Source organism: Pelobates fuscus, chromosome 6 (genome assembly GCF_036172605.1).
Source record: "Pelobates fuscus isolate aPelFus1 chromosome 6, aPelFus1.pri, whole genome shotgun sequence".
NCBI lineage: Eukaryota > Metazoa > Chordata > Amphibia > Anura > Pelobatidae > Pelobates > Pelobates fuscus.
The window spans coordinates 72,428,546-72,448,961 of record NC_086322.1 but is presented as its reverse complement, the minus strand read 5'-3'; the positions used below and the strand labels follow the sequence as shown (position 1 = coordinate 72,448,961).

General features: G+C 42.9%; 1 protein-coding gene across 1 annotated transcript in view; it reads right to left on the bottom strand.

Annotated features, from left to right (window-relative positions):
• Positions 1-11,228, bottom strand: part of RBPJ (recombination signal binding protein for immunoglobulin kappa J region) — a 118,875-nt gene extending 107,647 nt beyond the window's left edge. Inside the window, exon 1 of the mRNA XM_063459904.1 lies at positions 11,156-11,228. Within this exon, the coding sequence (XP_063315974.1) occupies positions 11,156-11,175 (20 nt within the window). The 5' untranslated portion in view covers positions 11,176-11,228. The remainder of the gene's footprint in view (positions 1-11,155) is intronic.
• Between the last annotated feature and the right edge of the window lie 9,188 nt (positions 11,229-20,416).

Here is a 20,416-nt window from a genome sequence, read left to right as displayed (position 1 = left end):
GCTTGTGCTGACTATAAATGATCAGAAGCTTGTAATTACGGTAATTCTAGGATTACATGCAATTCTTCATTCGTGGTATACCTTCTGACCTTTTCCTGTGGCCTACAATACGTGGGCCAAACAACCAGAACTCTCAAGGCAAGATTCAGAGAACATCGAGGGGCAATTTTAAACGGGAATAAAAAATCTCCAATACTAGTTGTAAACTGACAAACCTTGACTATATTTGAATTAACATATCTTTAGTGACTAAAGTTTTTTTCACTTATTTAACTTGCCACTATGAGGGACTTTTAAATACCCAGTCTTACCCCCGTTTAGTGAAGGAATCTGATAAATCTATATTTTGTGATCCGGTGTTCATTCGTTTTTATACTTTATACTTTTTCTGTGTGGCTGCCAACACGTCCAGTTTCCTTTGCCAACCGGAGTACATCTGCGGGGAGGAGGACTTTATTCAGCATACAGCTTGCCCCAGTGCACGAGGCAAACGCTGCCGTCACCTGCAAGCCGGACAGTGTTTTTGGAACGGAGGAGAGGCTTCAGCCAGATAAGCTTTAAGCGTGGTTCTTAGAAATAAGCACCACAATTTTTTCCTGTAAGGGTTTCTATGTTGGGGAGGGGAGTTCCCTTTTTATGCTAAGACATTAAATACAGTATTACACTATGTTTATTTTCTGTCTTTTTTAAGGGATTTCAACGTATGATTCCAACTCTGTGGACTTCCTCATATTTCTTTGGACCCTGCCATTTAATTATACACTTTGGACTGCTATATTATTCTGCTTCATATTGTACCTTTATTGTTACAATCAGCAGCATTGATACTTTTACGTTCTATATTGTATCACATAGCTGTTGTCAATTGTTGCAGATATATTTGTGTAAGTGTATACCCCCAATTTAATCTAAGGGGACTATCTACTAAGCGCTGACAACACAATCCAAAATTTCTATGCTTTGAATTTGTGAAATTCCTTTTTTGTTTAGCAGCTGCAATCTAGAGGTACTTTGTACCATTCCATATAAGTTGACTATATATATTATTTTGTGCGCTCTCTTTTTCACTTTACAAGATTCAATTATAATCAACTTGTCTGATAAAGGGTATATAAGCCCAACTTGATCCCGATGAACTTCAGTCTTGATAAAGTCTGGTTGACAGACGAAACGCGTAAACGAAGAGTTCATCAATACACCATTGCTTCATTGCTTCACTACTTCAGCACGACTCTCTCCTGGTTTACGGTTCCTGGTGCCGACCAAGCTAGCCTACGTTTAATTTTTCTGGCGGGTTCATCGGTGTGCTCCCAGTTCCTGGCGTGCTGTGTGGCAGATAGGGTAAGCTAACATTGGGAGACCCCCCCAAAACTATACCCTTAGTCTGTACACATTTGCCGGACAGGTTTAAGAGCTCCTTGTTCCTTTTGCCGCTTTTTATCTCGTTCAAGATTTATTTATTTTTTAACTTTTACTATACTCCAGCGGAGGGGCCCCTCACTGGAGCTGTATTTAATTAATTTAGGTTTGTTTTTTAAAATATGATTTTAGGATTTTGATGTTATAATATGAGTTTGTAGTTATGTAGATTGATGCATTCGTATTAAAGCGATCGCTGTTAACTTAAATCGCATCTTGCTCCCTTCTGCGTGTTAATGTTGATACTGTTGCTGGCTGAGCCGCTTTCAGCTACTTTTTATACTTTGTCATACAAGGTTCGAATCTTTCTATTTTATAAAAAAAAAAAACTTATGGTTTTACCATACTTGGGTCCTCGGCTTGTGGATTTAGGATATTGGAGTTAGAGTATACAAATACAAATTAATCTTTACATTACTGAAGTAGTGTAGAATATATAGAATTTGTGTGTAATGGCGCTTAAAAATAGGTAAAGGTATATAGAGCTGCTACCACCTAAAGTGCCGTCCTCTCACAGATTCAATGTGGTAAAGTTACTGAGTGTTTTACATGACAAAACCCAGTAACTTACCCCCCTTGGAAATTAAAGTAACCTAAGGGGGAGATAAAACACAATAGTGTAGGGTAAAAGGGTAATAGTAATAGTAAATTTATTAGTAAAAAATATATATATAACTATAAAAACAACAAATAGTATAATTATCAAAAGTCCAAACTTCTGAGTCGGATGAACTCAGAAGTTTGGACTTTTGATAATTATACTATTTGTTGTTTTTATAGTTATATATATATTTTTTACTAATAAATTAACTTTTACTATTTGTCCATCTGGGATTTTGATCAGTCTACACCCATAGTTCCTGTTGCAACCAAAGAAGGGTATGTGTCCTCTTAAAGACACATTTGCTGGATAACTTAGAGCCAAGTCTTAGGCTCTATATAAGGTGAGCAGCTCCATTTATTTATCTGCACACACTGGTATCCTGAATTTATTACACCAGATATTGGTATCTGTTACATTTTACAGAAAGAGAATCCAGAGAACCATCTTTTAAAGGGTCCGTGTCTCCTTAACCCCTTAAGGACCAAACTTCTGGAATAAAAAGGAAACATGACATGTCACACATGTCATGTGTCTTTAAGGGGTTAAGGACACGTCTGCCTGAGAGATCTGAGCCTGTCCTGTTTAGGCTCAGAACCACGTGAGTGAACCATTTTTGGGTTACTTCACTCAGATTGTATCAAAACACCCTACACTATTGTGTTTTATTCCCCCCCCCCCCCCCCCCCCCCCCCCCTTAGGTTACTTTAATTTCCAAGGGGTGTAAGTTATTTTCCAAGCGCTCCACCTTTCACTGGGTTTTGTCGTGTATAACACTCAGTAACTTTACCACATTACTGAAGTAGTTGGTTTTATTATGATATACATATAACTGGAGCGCTCACACTATTATATTTTTTGATCTATACCTCTATTAGACGCTCATCGACATACAAGTGACATTTTATAATACCCTGATATTGGAAGATCAAAAAATTATTTTCTTCCATTTTTAAGCTGTTATATATTAATCCCTTTTCCGTTTTTGTGCTGACTATAACCCTGCTCTACCTCCTTGACAATCTCAGACAATCCTATGAGAAAGCATTGTGATTAGCTTTTGTACAACACTTCTGATTATGTCATAGATACATAGAATGTGACAGCAGATAAGAACCATTCGGCCCATCCAATCTGCCCACTTTCAAAATAGTCTCATAAGTCCCTGGCCTTATCTTATAGCTAGGATAGCCTTATGCCTATTCCACGCGTTCTTAAACTCCTTTACTCTGTTAATCTCTACCACTTCAGTACTCACAAACTGGATCACTTAGCACATCTCCAAACCTCTGCACTTTTCCATTAGCTGAGTGATTATTACTTAAAGGAACACTACAAGCACCATAGCCACTACAGTGGGCTAAAGTGGTTAAAGTGTCTAGTGTGCTTGTCGTTAATACCTTTTTGATGCTAGGTATGCTTATTCACCTTCTGGCACACATAGCATTACCCTGCTAAATTATAAAAATGTGCATTGTTCAATCCTGTCATGATATTGTTTGTGAAAATAGACCTGTTACTGCTATTGTGGCAGTACAGGACTGTATGTACCATGCATTGCACAACAAAAATAAAGATTTAAAAAAAAAAAAAGTGATTAAAAGTGTCAAGACTCCCTCCTGCCTCTGAAGGAAGCCTCATGGGTGCTCTGCCTGCAAGGGAGAAGATTATTATGTCTGTTGCCAGTGTGCAGTGCGCACTGATGACAGACGTAAGATATGCACAGAATTGACATTAGACAGCTCTGGGCTACCTAAGCCACATGTGATGGGGGTGTAACTAGCTCCAGGCACACAATTAAAAACAACTCTGAACGAGCAGTGTATTCACCCTTAAACTGCACACTTTTTTAATGTACAAAAATAGTTTTAAAAAAATAAAATAAAGCACTATTTTGGATGGAGTAAGCGCAAAGAAAGGATAACTTTACATGCAATTCCATACAGAGGCCACATTTTCCTTGCTTCTGATCCTCCATCTATGCCATCACTAGTATAAAGGGAGGACTGGTTGGCACAGGAGTGGGGGCCTGCTGAAAGTAGAAATCTCGTCAGTAAGCTATGCGTTCTGACAACAGACACCTTTTATACATAGAATTCACATAACGTAGCCAGAGGTGGAATTATACCCTAACTGCAATGTAGGTTTCAAACGGAAATACTGTGCATACAAACTAAGCATGATGACTGCTTCAAAGCACAGTAGTGGTAATGGTTCTTGGAGAAACTCTTTGAAAAGCAATGCTAAATTTCAACATGGACTGTTCCTTTAAATCAAAGTCTGGGACAATAAAACTGGTCACACTAAAGAGTCTTGCAAGCACGCACACACAAACTGCTCTAGAGTAGTAACCATTTGCTTGCAGCTTCTTTACTGGAACAAGAATCACACTAAGTAGCAATGATAAAGATTTAGAGTAAACTAATGTAACACACACAGGGTTATGCCATTATATATGTACCATAATAGTTTTACAGGTTGAACTAGAATAGATTGACACAATAAGTACACGCAAAGGGAAGAATGTGCACATGTCTGTGTAATAAAGGAAAACATACAGAGGCTATAAAAAGGTAACTAATAATTGAGGAAATAATACAATAATCAGTTATTCTGAAAGGCTGGTGACGAAAGGAAAAAAAACAAAAAAAAAAAAAACGTGTTATATGTGGTTTACAAAATGCACTACAGAATCACTGAAGCCATGAAGTATGCAGGATACTAAGACAAAAGCTGTTCTTAGCTTTACAGCCAGTACACAGAATAGGTGCCAATTCTATTTCAGAATGCATCCACAACTATAATCACATATGCCCCAAAAATTCAGAAAGCAGCCCACACCAATCAATACCTTCTCCGTTATGGTAGGGTGATCTATCTGCTGCCCAAGTATCATTGTGCTAAATTTTACAAATGAATAATAGCTCAACAATTTAAAATAAAAGGCATAATTTGAGTCCCTGTCAAAATGTGCGAGAACCAATTCACTCTATACACTAGCATGGTGTGACATTTAGCCACACACAGATTAAATGTGGAAGGCAAGATAACAATACACATTAAGTACTGGTGGTTAAAACAAGAGACTGTGCCTAAATATACAGGGTGGCCCAAAAGTAGGTGTAAAGTATAGATATTTTTTTTTTTATAACATTTATATATGTTTAACACTATTTAATCTTGTAAGTGCTTTTAATGTCTTCATCCATCAACGTTGCAAAATTCCTCTAACGTGTCCAGTACACTGTGACACACAGAACGACACAAATTCCGGTCTGCATCAATGTCCATAAAGTCTTCCGAGATTAATTCTTAATTCGTCTCAGAAACAGGATTATTTACTAGACCGCCCGAAAAAAAAGTCCATCGGTGTTAAGTCGGGTGAATGTGGTGGCCTTTCAATGATGCCACGTCGCCCCATCCAATGCTGTAGGAAGGAGTTGTCAAGGTAGTCCCTTACTGCAAAAGCATAATGAAGACGTGCCCCATCTTCTTGGAAGATCAGTTCGGTGAAGTTAGCCCTGGTTCTGCGTTGTGTCACTACCATGTCACGCAACAAGTTTAGGTAATGGTTACTATGCACAGTTCAATCAAAGAAAACCGGTCCTACAACACCTTCGCTGGACAGTGCACCCCACACTGTGACACCTGGCGGGTTCAGTTCAGATGCCATCGTCAAAAGAGGATTTCCAACTGCCCAATATACACAGTTATGCCTGTGCACGTGGCCCGACAATTTTAAAGATGCCTCACCTGACCAGATGATCTTATCAAGAAGGTCTGGTTTGTTAGAGGTTTGGTTACGCATCATCTCACAGAATCGCAACTGACGAACTGGTTCACCCCTCTTGACTCAAGTTCGCTGTCATCACTCACAATAACAGTAAAGAAAAATAATTATATTATCATACCCATTGTACAACGCTGCGGACTTTGTGGGCACTTTATAAATATTAATCTGCAATCCACTTTTTTTTTTTCCAACTGCCACACTGATATTTAAAGTGTATGTGTACCCATATAATCTGGTCTGATAAATTTCATTGACTCAACTGTATACCTACTTTTGGGTCACCCTGTATATAACAGATATACCAAACGAGAGTCCCAGATTTCATTAACAGCAAGTACAGAACCCCAAAACATGTTACACTTTTAGACATTTAAGTACCACTAGTAACAGATTTTAACAGTACAGTACTCTTTTTCCAACTGCAAAACACACATGGGAAACTATTTCCTACTAAACAAAGTTTTCTAACTCACTTTTGAGTGAAATCTGCCCCTAGCAGATATAGTTCATACCGTACAGAAAATATATGGGGGGGAAAAACAACTTGAAGATAACTTGTGTGAGACTTCCTCGCCTACAGACAGCAACTAAAATTATCACATGCGGCTATCAGTTGATCACAAAAATACAGATTACGGTGTTTGTGACATTCATTACACATAGGCCCTGACTACTGGCAAGGTTTGATATACATGCTAGACAGCCTGATCTGTTCTTAAATGTGATAATCTCACATAGGACCAAAGGATATAATGTCCTACGCAAAAATTATTGCAAAGGGTAAAGGTACACAATCACCATAGAAACCAACTGATCCCGTGTGTGCTCCACGTCACATTTAGCACACAAATACAAATTGATTGATATATATATATATATATATATATATATCAATCATAGTAACCTATGATATACATAAAACCTGAAAACACAGCACCAGGAATATGCAACCATTGCCTGGTAAGAAGTATATATAATTAGTCATAATGTATACAGGTAAAGAACATGTATATCAGGAAAGTGTACACTTATTTAAGGAATACACAAATATACTACAAACACCACCATGAAATATGCAAACATCATAACATATACACACAATGAAAGTGTACAATTCAGCAAGGTACAATATTGGCACACTGTGGATACAGGTATGTGAGTAATGAATATTAATATTTATTGATAACACAGGCTGTAAAGTTGGTGTTTACATACACTCTATGATGGACTCATATACACTATATGTGTACACTGACTGCATGATGGGCTGCCGGACACACGGCACATGTATACACCCTATATGATGGACACATACAGTAGGTATACACACACTATATGATACACACACACTGTGTGTATACGGACACCGTATATGATACACACACACTGTGTGTATACGGACACCGTATATGATACACACACACTGTGTGTATACGGACACCGTATATGATACACACACACACACACTGTGTGTATACGGACACCGTATATGATACACACACACACACTGTGTGTATACGGACACCGTATATGATACACACACACACACTGTGTGTATACGGACACCGTATATGATACACACACACACACTGTGTGTATACACACACCGTATATGATACACACACACACACTGTGTGTATACACACACCGTATATGATACACACACACACACTGTGTGTATACACACACCGTATATGATACACACACACACACTGTGTGTATACACACACCGTATATGATACACACACACACACTGTGTGTATACACACACCGTATATGATACACACACACACACACACTGTGTGTATACACACACCGTATATGATACACACACACACACACACTGTGTGTATACACACACCGTATATGATACACACACACTGTGTGTATACGGACACCGTATATGATACACACACACACTGTGTGTATACGGACACCGTATATGATACACACACACACTGTGTGTATACGGACACCGTATATGATACACACACACACTGTGTGTATACGGACACCGTATATGATACACACACACACTGTGTGTATACGGACACCGTATATGATACACACACACACTGTGTGTATACGGACACCGTATATGATACACACACACACTGTGTGTATACACACACCGTATATGATACACACACACTGTGTGTATACACACACCGTATATGATGGACACACTGTGTGTATACACACACCGTATGATGGATGGACACACTGTGTGTATACACACACCGTATGATGGATGGACACACTGTGTGTATACACACACCGTATGATGGATGGACACACTGTGTGTATACACACACCGTATGATGGATGGACACACTATGTGTATACACACTATGTGTATACACACACCGTATGATGGATGGACACACTATGTGTATACACACTATGTGTATACACACACCGTATGATGGATGGACACACTATGTGTATACACACACCGTATGATGGATGGACACACTATGTGTATACACACACCGTATGATGGATGGACACACTATGTGTATACACACACCGTATGATGGATGGACACACTATGTGTATACACACACCGTATGATGGATGGACACACTATGTGTATACACACACAGTATGATGGATGGACACACTATGTGTATGTGTCCACCGTATGATGGATGGACACACACACCGTATATGATGGACACACACACACCGTATATGATGGACACACACACACCGTATATGATGGACACACACACACCGTATATGATGGACACACACACACCGTATATGATGGACACACACACACCGTATATGATGGACACACACACACCGTATATGATGGACACACACACACCGTATATGATGGACACACACACACCGTATATGATGGACACACACACACCGTATATGATGGACACACACACACCGTATATGATGGACACACACACACCGTATATGATGGACACACACACACCGTATATGATGGACACACACACACCGTATATGATGGACACACACACACCGTATATGATGGACACACACACACCGTATATGATGGACACACACACACCGTATATGATGGACACACACACACCGTATATGATGGACACACACACACCGTATATGATGGACACACACACACCGTATATGATGGACACACACACACCGTATATGATGGACACACACACACCGTATATGATGGACACACACACACCGTATATGATGGACACACACACACCGTATATGATGGACACACACACACCGTATATGATGGACACACACACACCGTATATGATGGACACACACACACCGTATATGATGGACACACACACACCGTATATGATGGACACACACACACCGTATATGATGGACACACACACACCGTATATGATGGACACACACACACCGTATATGATGGACACACACACACCGTATATGATGGACACACACACACCGTATATGATGGACACACACACACCGTATATGATGGACACACACACACCGTATATGATGGACACACACACACCGTATATGATGGACACACACACACCGTATATGATGGACACACACACACCGTATATGATGGACACACACACACCGTATATGATGGACACACACACACCGTATATGATGGACACACACACACCGTATATGATGGACACACACACACCGTATATGATGGACACACACACACCGTATATGATGGACACACACACACCGTATATGATGGACACACACACACCGTATATGATGGACACACACACACCGTATATGATGGACACACACACACCGTATATGATGGACACACACACACCGTATATGATGGACACACACACACCGTATATGATGGACACACACACACCGTATATGATGGACACACACACACCGTATATGATGGACACACACACACCGTATATGATGGACACACACACACCGTATATGATGGACACACACACACCGTATATGATGGACACACACACACCGTATATGATGGACACACACACACCGTATATGATGGACACACACACACCGTATATGATGGACACACACACACCGTATATGATGGACACACACACACCGTATATGATGGACACACACACACCGTATATGATGGACACACACACACCGTATATGATGGACACACACACACCGTATATGATGGACACACACACACCGTATATGATGGACACACACACACCGTATATGATGGACACACACACACCGTATATGATGGACACACACACACCGTATATGATGGACACACACACACCGTATATGATGGACACACACACACCGTATATGATGGACACACACACACCGTATATGATGGACACACACACACCGTATATGATGGACACACACACACCGTATATGATGGACACACACACACCGTATATGATGGACACACACACCGTATATGATGGACACACACACCGTATGATGGACACACACTCCGTATGATGGACACACACTCCGTATGATGGACACACACTCCGTATGATGGACACACTCTGTATGATGGACACACACTCTGTATGATGGACACACACTCTGTATGATGGACACACACTCTGTATGATGGACACACACTCTGTATGATGGACACACACTCTGTATGATGGACACACTCTGTATGATGGACACACTCTGTATGATGGACACACTCTGTATGATGGACACACTCTGTATGATGGACACACTCTGTATGATGGGGACACACTCTGTATGATGGGGACACACTCTGTATGATGGACACACTCTGTATGATGGACACACTCTGTATGATGGACACACTCTGTATGATGGACACACTCTGTATGATGGACACACTCTGTATGATGGACACACTCTGTATGATGGACACACTCTGTATGATGGACACACTCTGTATGATGGACACACTCTGTATGATGGACACACTCTGTATGATGGACACACACTGTATGATGGACACACTCTGTATGATGGACACACACTGTATGATGGACACACACTGTATGATGGACACACACTGTATGATGGACACACACTGTATGATGGACACACACTGTATGATGGACACACAGAGCCCGGCTCCCATCATTGATCCCCTGGTAGCGGTGACACCGGGTAGCAGTCAGTCAGTCACACGTGTAGCCCTCACAATACACACAGCTCCCTCTCTGTGTCTCTCTCGTTCTCGCTCTGCCATAAAGCCGCCGCCGGCTGCCCGGGGCTGGGTCGGGGGCCGAGTGATCCCGGGAGGCGGCTAGCACAGCCTGTACCGAGCGGCTGCCGCCCTCCCCGCTCCGGACCCCGGCCTCCCAGCAGCGGATCCCCGCTCCCCCGGATCCCCTCACAGCCGCCCAGACTCCCAGACTTACCCTGTCACAACAGGCGCCATCTTCCACAAACTCTCGCCAAAACTCCAAACCTCGCGAGGACTGGCTGCTGGCTGAACACGCCCACATATGCTGGCCACGCCCATGTTGTCCCCAGAGTTAGCCACGCCGAGCGCCGCGTGCGTCAGTCAATAACCGAGAGTGTCTGTTAGTCTGTCCATAACTTACTGTGTGTCAGTCTGTCTGTCCATAGCTCAGTGTGTGTGTGTGTGTGTGTGTGTGTGTGTGTGTGTGTGTGTCAGTCTGTCCATAACTTACTGTCTGTCAGCCTTTACATAACTCAGTGTGTCAGTCTGTCCATAACTTACTGTGTTTCAGTCTGTCCATAACTCAGTGTGTGTCAGTCTGTCTCTCCATAACTTACTGTGTGTGTCAGTCTGTCTGTCCATAACTCACTGTGTGTGTTTGTCAGTCAGTCTATCCCTGGCTCAGTGTGTGTCAGTCTGTCTGTCCATAACTCACTCTGTGTGTTTTTCAGTCAGTCTATCCCTGGCTCAGTGTGTGTCAGCCAGTCTGTCCATGGCTCAGTGTATGCGTGTCAGGGAGTTTATCCTTGGCTCAGTGTGTGTTTGTCAGTCAGTCTGTCCCTGGCTCAGTGTGTGTGTGTGTGTGTCAGTCTGTCCCTGGCTCTGTGTGTGTGTGTGTGTCAGTCTGTCCCTGGCTTAGTGTCTGTCTAGTCTATCAGTCAAAATTCGTACCAGGTTCAGTATGTCCCCAACAGTCTGTCTCAGTGTATGTCACAAACTGTTGCTGGCTAAGTGTGTGTCAGTCTCTCTGTCTCAGGCTTAGTGTGTATTCGTCTGTCTGCCTCTGGCTCAATGTGTGTGTGTGTCAGTTAATCTGTCCCTGGCTCAGTGTGTGTCAGTCAGTGAGTGTATCCCTGGCTAAATGTGTCTCAGTCCATATGGCTCAGTGTGTGCCAAGTCTGTCAATCCATCAGTCAGAGTCTGTCTCAGGCTCAGTGTGTGTCACAATCTGTTGCTGGCTAAGTATGTGTCGGTCAGTCTGCATCTAGTCCATTGTGTGTTTGTCAGTTAATCTGTCCCTGACACAATGTGTCAGTTTGTAACTAGTGAGTAAAGGCACCCACAGGCGGACACTAACCAAGTACCACAACATCCAGGGCAGCTCCACTCCAGCACATATATGTACAAAATGACCAAGCACTCTGGTTCTGTCCAAAATCAGATTTACTGGATATCATGATAGCACGGTAATGTGGGCTTAAGAAGAACCTTTATCAAGCCTGCTGTGATATCCAACAGGCAGACCTGCTTGTGGGCAGTTCTTGGTCCAGTTCCAGAATAGCACAATGTGTGTGACCTTCTGTCCCTGGCTCATTGTGTGTTAAGTATGCCTATCAGTATGTAGCGTATGGGAGTGTGTGACTGCTATGGTAGTTAGTCATTGATGTTGTGTACAAATATGTAGCTAAGTGTGTGTAATCCCATATAGTCATCCTTGTGTGTGAAATTCTATGTAGGAGTCAATTCAAAGTGCTAACCCATCCCCATAAAGCACTGAAGAATTCTAGCCCCTCTTATATCTCATCACAGATCTATAGGTATGCCCCTTCTCTGTCTCTGCTCTGCCCGTGACCTTCTCCTGTCCTCTGCTCGCACCCGTACGGCCAACTCACGCTTGCAGGATTTCTCACGGGCGGCTCCCTTCCTATGGAATAGCCTGCCTACCGCCATCCAACTCTCCCCTAGTCTTCAATCAGTTAAGAAGTGCCTTAACCCCTTAAGGACACATGACATGTGTGACATGTCATGATTCCCTTTTATTCCCGAAGTTTGGTCCTTAAGTGGTTAAAACCCATCTCTTTAGGAAAGCTTATGGCCTCTCAGATTAAAGGACCACTCTAGGCACCCAGACCACTTCAGCTTAATGAAGTGGTATGGGTGTCAGGTCCAGCTAGGGTTAACTAATTTTTTTATAAACATAGCAGTTTCAGAGAAACTGCTATGTTTATCAATTAGTTAAGCCTTCCCCCTATGTCCTCTAGTGGCTGTCTCATTGACAGCCGCTAGAGGCGCTTGCGTGCTTCTCACTGTGATTTTCACAGTGAGAGCACGCCAGCGTCCATAGGAAAGCATTATGAATGCTTTCCTATGTGACCGGCTGAATGCGCGGCAGCTCTTGCCGCGCGTGCGCATTCAGCCGACGGGGAGGAGAAGAGGAGGATCGGAGGAGGAGAGCAGGAGGAGATCTCTCTGCCCAGCGCTGGAAAAAGGTAAGATTTAACCCCTTTCCAGAGCCGGGCGGGAGGGGGTCCCTGAGGGTGGGGGCACCCTCAGGGCACTCTAGTGCCAGGAAAACGAGTATGCTTTCCTGGCACTAGAGTGGTCCTTTAACCTCTACCTCACATACCTGTCTCTTGATCTCTCCTAAAGGGCAGCACTCTACTCTCTCCTCCAGCTCTGCTTCACTCCCACCTTATTTGATTGCTATTTCCTGTCCTAATGTGTTTTATACCCCACCTCATATAGACTGTAAGCTTGTTTGAGCAAGACCCTCTTCAACCTATCGTTCCTGTAAGTTTTCTTGTAATTGTCCTATTTATTGTTAAATCCCCCCTCTCATAATATTGTAAAGCGCTACGGAATTTGTTGGCGCTATATAAATGGCGAGAATAATAATAATATGTAGACTGCTTTGTGTCAAAGTATGTAAAATTCTATTTAGTCAGAGTGTGAAATTATATTGTTTTAGTGAACTTGCAATGAGGTTCTGTCTCCTTGTATGAAATTATATTTAGGTGTCCTTATTTCTGAGTATGAATACAGGGGAAATGCCCATCTGAGTGTGCTGCTCACTTATTAAGCATGGTGTAATATGATATTTATGTACATAGTAACAAAGCACCATATATTGTTATAAAACATGCTATGATAATGTTATTTTATCCTATGTTCATTTCTAACTATGATGTTCTGTATTAAATCTTTGTTGTTGTTTATCAGGATTAGCTGATCAAGCAGCACTCTGTGTCAGTACTCATGGGGTTAACCTGGCAAGCTTAGCAGAGCCCAGACAGCCTGCAGCCAGAGAGGAATGGTGGAGCTAGGCTGCTGGTGTCACAACCTCATCTTCTCAGACACAACAGGCGTGGGAACTTTACTGGATCTCGCGAGATCTGCAAAGCAGTTCCCCATGAAGGCTCATATATCGCGAGACTTGCCTCAGACAATAAGCTCTGGGCTCTGTAGGGAGGGAGAGTGTGTGAATGTGTACTATACTGTTTATCATTATGTTGCTGGGATCATATTCCCTCGGGTTGTTTATTGCTAAACGTGTAGGCTGTACAATCATTTTAGTCAATGCTACTTCCTTTACACTTTTTTTTTTTTCCAACGCTGAAAATTATAGATGAACACTGAGAATCACAGTATTTGTTTGTAATTCTCAGAGAACACTGAGAATCGAAGTGTTTGTAGTGAGGATTCCAATAAAGAATCTCAGAATCTGTTCCCTGCATGCTTCCTCATGACACATTTGCTGACAGTCCTTAGGAGTTTGCAATCTAATTGATTTTGTAGGATCTGCATAAATACCAAGGCTTTGCAGTGCATAATTACATCATATCCATCTTCTGTCTGTTGTTAAAATAAATATGACATTATAATTGTTTTGGTAGCATAAAAAAAAAAAAAAAAAGGTTGTGGTCTGATCAAAATATGATAAAACAAGTCAGACAGTGGGAGAGATGTCTGTAGGTTGGGTAAAAGCTAAGTTTAAAGGAACACTCCAAACACCGAATTCACTACAGCCTACTTTCCCTAGCCAGTTCCCTAGCCAGTGGCGTACACATGACCCATGGGGCCCCGGTGCGAAAATTGATCCGTGGGCCCCCCCCCCTCGCGCTTACTCTGCGCAGGCCGGGGCAGCAACACATGGCGGCGGGCACCTGGTCGCAGGGGTTGCGACCGCGGTATGTACGCCACTGCATGCAGATGCACCCACACTTAAAGGACCACTACAGACACCCAGATCACATCAGCTCAATGAAGTGGTCTGGGTGTCAGGTCCCTCTAGTTTTAACCCTGCAGCTGAAAGCATAGCAGTTTCAGAGAAACTGTTATGTTTCACTGAGGGTTAATCCAGCCTCTAGTGGCTGTCTCACTGACAGCCGCTAGAGGCGCTTCCGCCATTTTAAGACACTGAACGTCCATAGGAAAGCATTGAGTAATGCTTTCCTATGGGCGGTTTGAATGCGTGCGCGGCTCTTGCCGTGCATGCGCATTCGGAGCTGAGAGGCGGAGGGATCCCCAGCGCCATGGGAGTCCGGCGCTGGAGAAAGGTAAGTGCTGAAGACACACACACACACACTCTCACGAACAAATGCATACACACTAGCTAACAGACACACACATTTACTGACAAAGACACACTCAGCGGCAGACATACATACACACTCACTTACAAAACATACACTCTCACTGACAAACACACACTCACTAACAGACATCAAACAGACTCACTAACACACACACACTCAGTAACAGACACACACAGTAACACACTCACTGACACTCACTAGCAGACACACACTCTAACACAAACACCAACACTCACACTAACGCTCACACACTAACACACACACACACACGCTCACACACACACTAACACACACACACACACTAACACTCACTCTCACACACTCTAACACACACACACACTAACACACACACACTAACACACACACACTAACACTCACACACTAACACACACACACACTAACACACTCACACACACACACTAACACTCACACACACTAACACTCACACACACTTACACTTACACATGTTTTTTTTTTAATTTAATCCCCCCAGCCTCCTTACCTTTTGGAGTGCTGGGGTCCAGTGGTGCTGCTGGGCTCCTGGGGGGGCCGGTCACCCGGCGGGCTGGCTGGTCCTGCGGGCGCGCGAGGGAGCACTCTCCCCTGAGTGCTTCCTCTTCAGCTCCCTCGCGCGCCGCGTACTGATACCGGCGCCGGAAGATGACATCATCTTCCGGCTCCGGTATCAGTGCGGTGCGCGAGGGAGCTGAAGAGGAAGCACTCAGGGGAGAGTGCTCCCTCGCGCACCAGCCGGCCGCCGGGTGTAAGCAGGGCCAGCCTCGGGGGGCCCGGAGGTGGCCGGCTCCTGGGCCCCCCAGGAGAAGAGGCTGGCCCAGAGCGTACATACCGGGTCGCAGGGGCGGCCGGGCCCCCTGGTGGGCCGGGCCCGGTCGCAGCCGCGACCCTGGTATGTACGCCACTGTCCCTAGCCGCATCCCTGCGTGTTTTGTCAAACTGTTTTATCGTTGTTTCACACCTAGCTCGACCGTGCTTCTTAGAGCAGGAGAAGACAAATGTCTGTATCTTTCAAAAAGTTTCTTAACTCAATAATTGGTTTAAAGCGCTCAGCTGACACTCTCAGCCACTGAGTGAACGCATCCAGCTTCTACTGCAAGCGAAAAACAAGATGCAGAGCAGGTATGTGGCTGGACCCACGAAAGTTTCAAACAGTGCTAAAACGATTACACCAGGATAGTACTTGGGCTTTCCTTGCAAACATAACCACTACTGCGGACTAGTTATGGTGCTTAGAGAACCGTTTAAGGTTTTTTACAATAAGGTTATTATGGTATAACAGTTTTGCAATTAATTTGTCAATTCTCAATGTAATAAATAAATCTATTAGAATCTTACTGGCATTTGGATGTTGCCTACATTTTGATGCACCCTGTTATATGTATCTATACCAGCTGTCTACATTTAATTAAAGGGACACTATAGGCACTAAAACATCTTTAGCTAAATTAAGCAGTTGTGGTGTATAGATCATGCCCCTGCAGTCTCACTGCTCAATTCTCTGCCATTTAGAAGTTAAATCACTTTGTTTATAAACCCTAGTCACACCTCCCTGTATGTGACTTGCACAGCCTTCCTAAACACTTCCTGAAAATGAACCTATATAGTCTAGGTTTCTGTATTGCACATTCTGTTTAATCTATAATTTTGTATCTCCTGTTCTGTTAATAGTCTTCAAGACGCTGTAGGAGCCTCCTGTGTGTGATAGTCAACGATACATATGTAATAAAATGCACAAAGACACCATTTGCTTTGTTGTTGTTTTTTTTTATTTTTTTAAGCTTTTAATTGCAACTTCATGCAACATCTCTTATGTTATCAAAAGTAGGGCTGCATTTTTATAATTATTAAATAAATATATTTTTATAATCAAGGGATGATGGCTAGTATTTCATTACATTTGTCTGGTGTTTCAAATATCCTATGTCATTTCTAGTGATGAAGAGAGACAGCAGTTCCTCTGTATGTACTGTCTGCTCATGGAACTTGTGGCATTTGTGTGCAAATTTAAGTACTGTAAACAATTATTTTAAAATGTTTTACCTTTAATTCATGGGAATTTCCCCAATGTCCGATCACTATGCTAGAGTCCATTTGCAAACAAGTGAAAGAAAGGCATTTGGCCAGAGGCAACATCAAATGGGACAAATACTGTTAGGTCTGTCTCTCTACTTAGCACAAACCAAGCAGCTGTACAAGGTCATTAGTCTGAGTAAATAACAATGGGCCCTATGTTTGAACTCTTGGGATTTCTCCCTTCATCTGACCACTAACTTCCTGTTTTTTTTACCTGCTTGGTGTGATGGATAAAATAGACGAGGACCTATTTGGTGATCTAAATATAAAAAAAGATAAGGTAAGTAGTCAGGTCAACCGGTAACCAAGTAGCCACATAGATTCAATAAAACAGATTTTTTTAATTTATTTTTTAAATAAAGTGAAATCTGTGCTTTATCTCCTTTTCTGTACCACTTGATTTTCTTCATCAGTTGGTGGTTACATATTTGGATATGTATTTTTAATAAGCCCCTGCTACCATGAATGATGGTTGAAAAGAGAAAGATTTGTGTTGCACCAGAGTTACCTACCTTGTTCTTTCTTCAGGACATGAAGTACAGGAGTAGGGAATGTACACTTGCAAGCTTTCAGGTTCTAATACCTGTAGGAAAACACTTCTAAAGCCCTATAGACTATAGGCTATTCTTCTTCAGATTCTTTTGTAAGAGACATTAATTAAAGAGAAGAAACATTTTGTTGTATAGTGCCAATTATTTCTGCAGCCCAAGACTATTTTTAAAAATAAATGTAGATTTGCTTGCCACTGTATGTTTCTATCATTAAAGGGGAACTATCACTTTTATGGAATTTACGCAATGGCATAAACACTGAAAATCATCTACAACTTACACTTAGTTTTCTTTGAAATTTATGTTATAGATTAGCATATGGCATCATAATCTAGTTCAGATAAGGCAAAGCCAGGGCAAACTGTACAAATGAAGAGGAGAAATAGCAACATTTAATTTGTCCTCTTCACTAGAGCCACAAATTTGGGGTTAAAACCGTTGCCAAATGGCACCCGCTCTGAAGGTATGCATTGGCCACATAAACACTGAGCTGTTGGTGTTCCTAGAAACTTCTTCTTCATAATAATAGCACTGATAATTGACCTAAGCAAATCTACTGAGAAAGGATTTTCAGAAACTGACTTGTGGCAAATGTAGCTTCCTATGAAAGTGCCACATTTAGGGTCACTGAGCTCTTCAGTACGACCCCCAAGTGCTTGCCAATGTTTATCTATGGAGATTTCAAGGCCATGTGCTCAGGGCCGGCGCGTCCATAAGGCAGCACAGGCGGCCGCCTTAGGGCGAACCAGCTCTGGGGGCGCAAGATTTCAGTGACCGGCAGGAGGGAAGCGCTCCCTCCTGCCAGGCCACCTTCTGGACCCCCGGCGCGGCTGTGCTCTAATCAGATGCGGCGAGGGAGCTCTAACCTCTCTGCTCTGCTCCCTCGCGTGCCATTTGCTGATGCCGCGGGAGCCGGAATATGATGTCATATTCCGGCTCCCGGCATTAGTAGACAGCCTGCGAGGGAACAGAGCAGAGAGGTTAGAGCTCCCTCGCCGCATCTGATTAGAACACTGCTGCCCGCGGCACTGAAGCCCCACTAGACCCCAGGGACAGATCCACTCCAGCTCTCCAGGTAGGGAGGCTGGGTGGACATTATTAATAATTTGTGTGTGTCTGAAAGTCTATGTGTGAGTGTGTGTTTATCTGTGAGTGTGTGTGTCTGTGTATGTGTGAGTGTGTATGTGTATGTGTCTGTGTGTGTATGTGCTTGTCTGTGAGTGTGTGTGTCTGTGAGTGTGTGTGTGTCTGTAAGTGTATGTGTGACTGTGTGTATGTCTGTAAGTGTATGTGTGTGTGTGTGTGTGTGTGTCTGTAAGTGTATGTGTGAGTTTGTGTCTGTGAAAATGTGTGTCAGTGTATGAGTGTGTCTGTCAGTGTCAGTGTCTGTCAAATCAGTGAGAGTATGTTTGTCATTGAGTCTGTGTCTGTCAATTAGTGTGTGTCTGTCAATGAATGAGTGTGTGTCAGATCAGTGAGTCTGTGTCTGTCAGTGACGTCTGTGTGCTTGTCATTGAGTGTGTGTGGCTGTTAGTGTGTATACACCACTGAGTGTAGCGTGGCAGAGCGGAGTGCGGTACAGGTGCCAGACTGACAGGAGGTGCTCACTGAGAGAGGGGGAATGCATCTTTGCCTATGTACCCAAAAATCCTTGCACCGGCCCTGCATGTGCTGGATTGTATGCAACTGTTAGCAATGGATGAACTCAACAAGTAGTAGGGGTGTCCACATACTTTTGGCCGTTTAGTGCAGGAAGGAAGTAGGGATGGGAAGTCATCTTACATTTACCACATCGTTGATAGCTCAGTGTTACTTCAAACTTATATATTTATGAGTATTGATAAAATACATGAGCTAACTAGTCACTAACTAGTTTATTCACGTTGCAGTAAAATGCGTGCATATATTGCTGCTGGTATTGCAGCACTGGTGTAAGGCTGTTCCATACTTTGCACAGGAATAGTCTGTTACCAGCTTGGAATTCTCATGTAACAGAACTGGATAGAGTAGTAAAGTCAGTTGCCTACGGATTCTGATAATTTATTTTCCACTTGACTCTGTCTCCGTTAATGACTTAACACACAGGATAGGCAGTAGGTATGCGCATATGTTTGCCTCCAATGTGCATCCTTGCTTCACACAGACACCCAAGCGCACACACACCCGTAACCCCACTCTGCTGCTGCATCCCCAGTTTGTTATAGGAATACTCATGAAATAGTATTTGCCAGCAGATGGCGTGGGAATGCCAACTCCCTA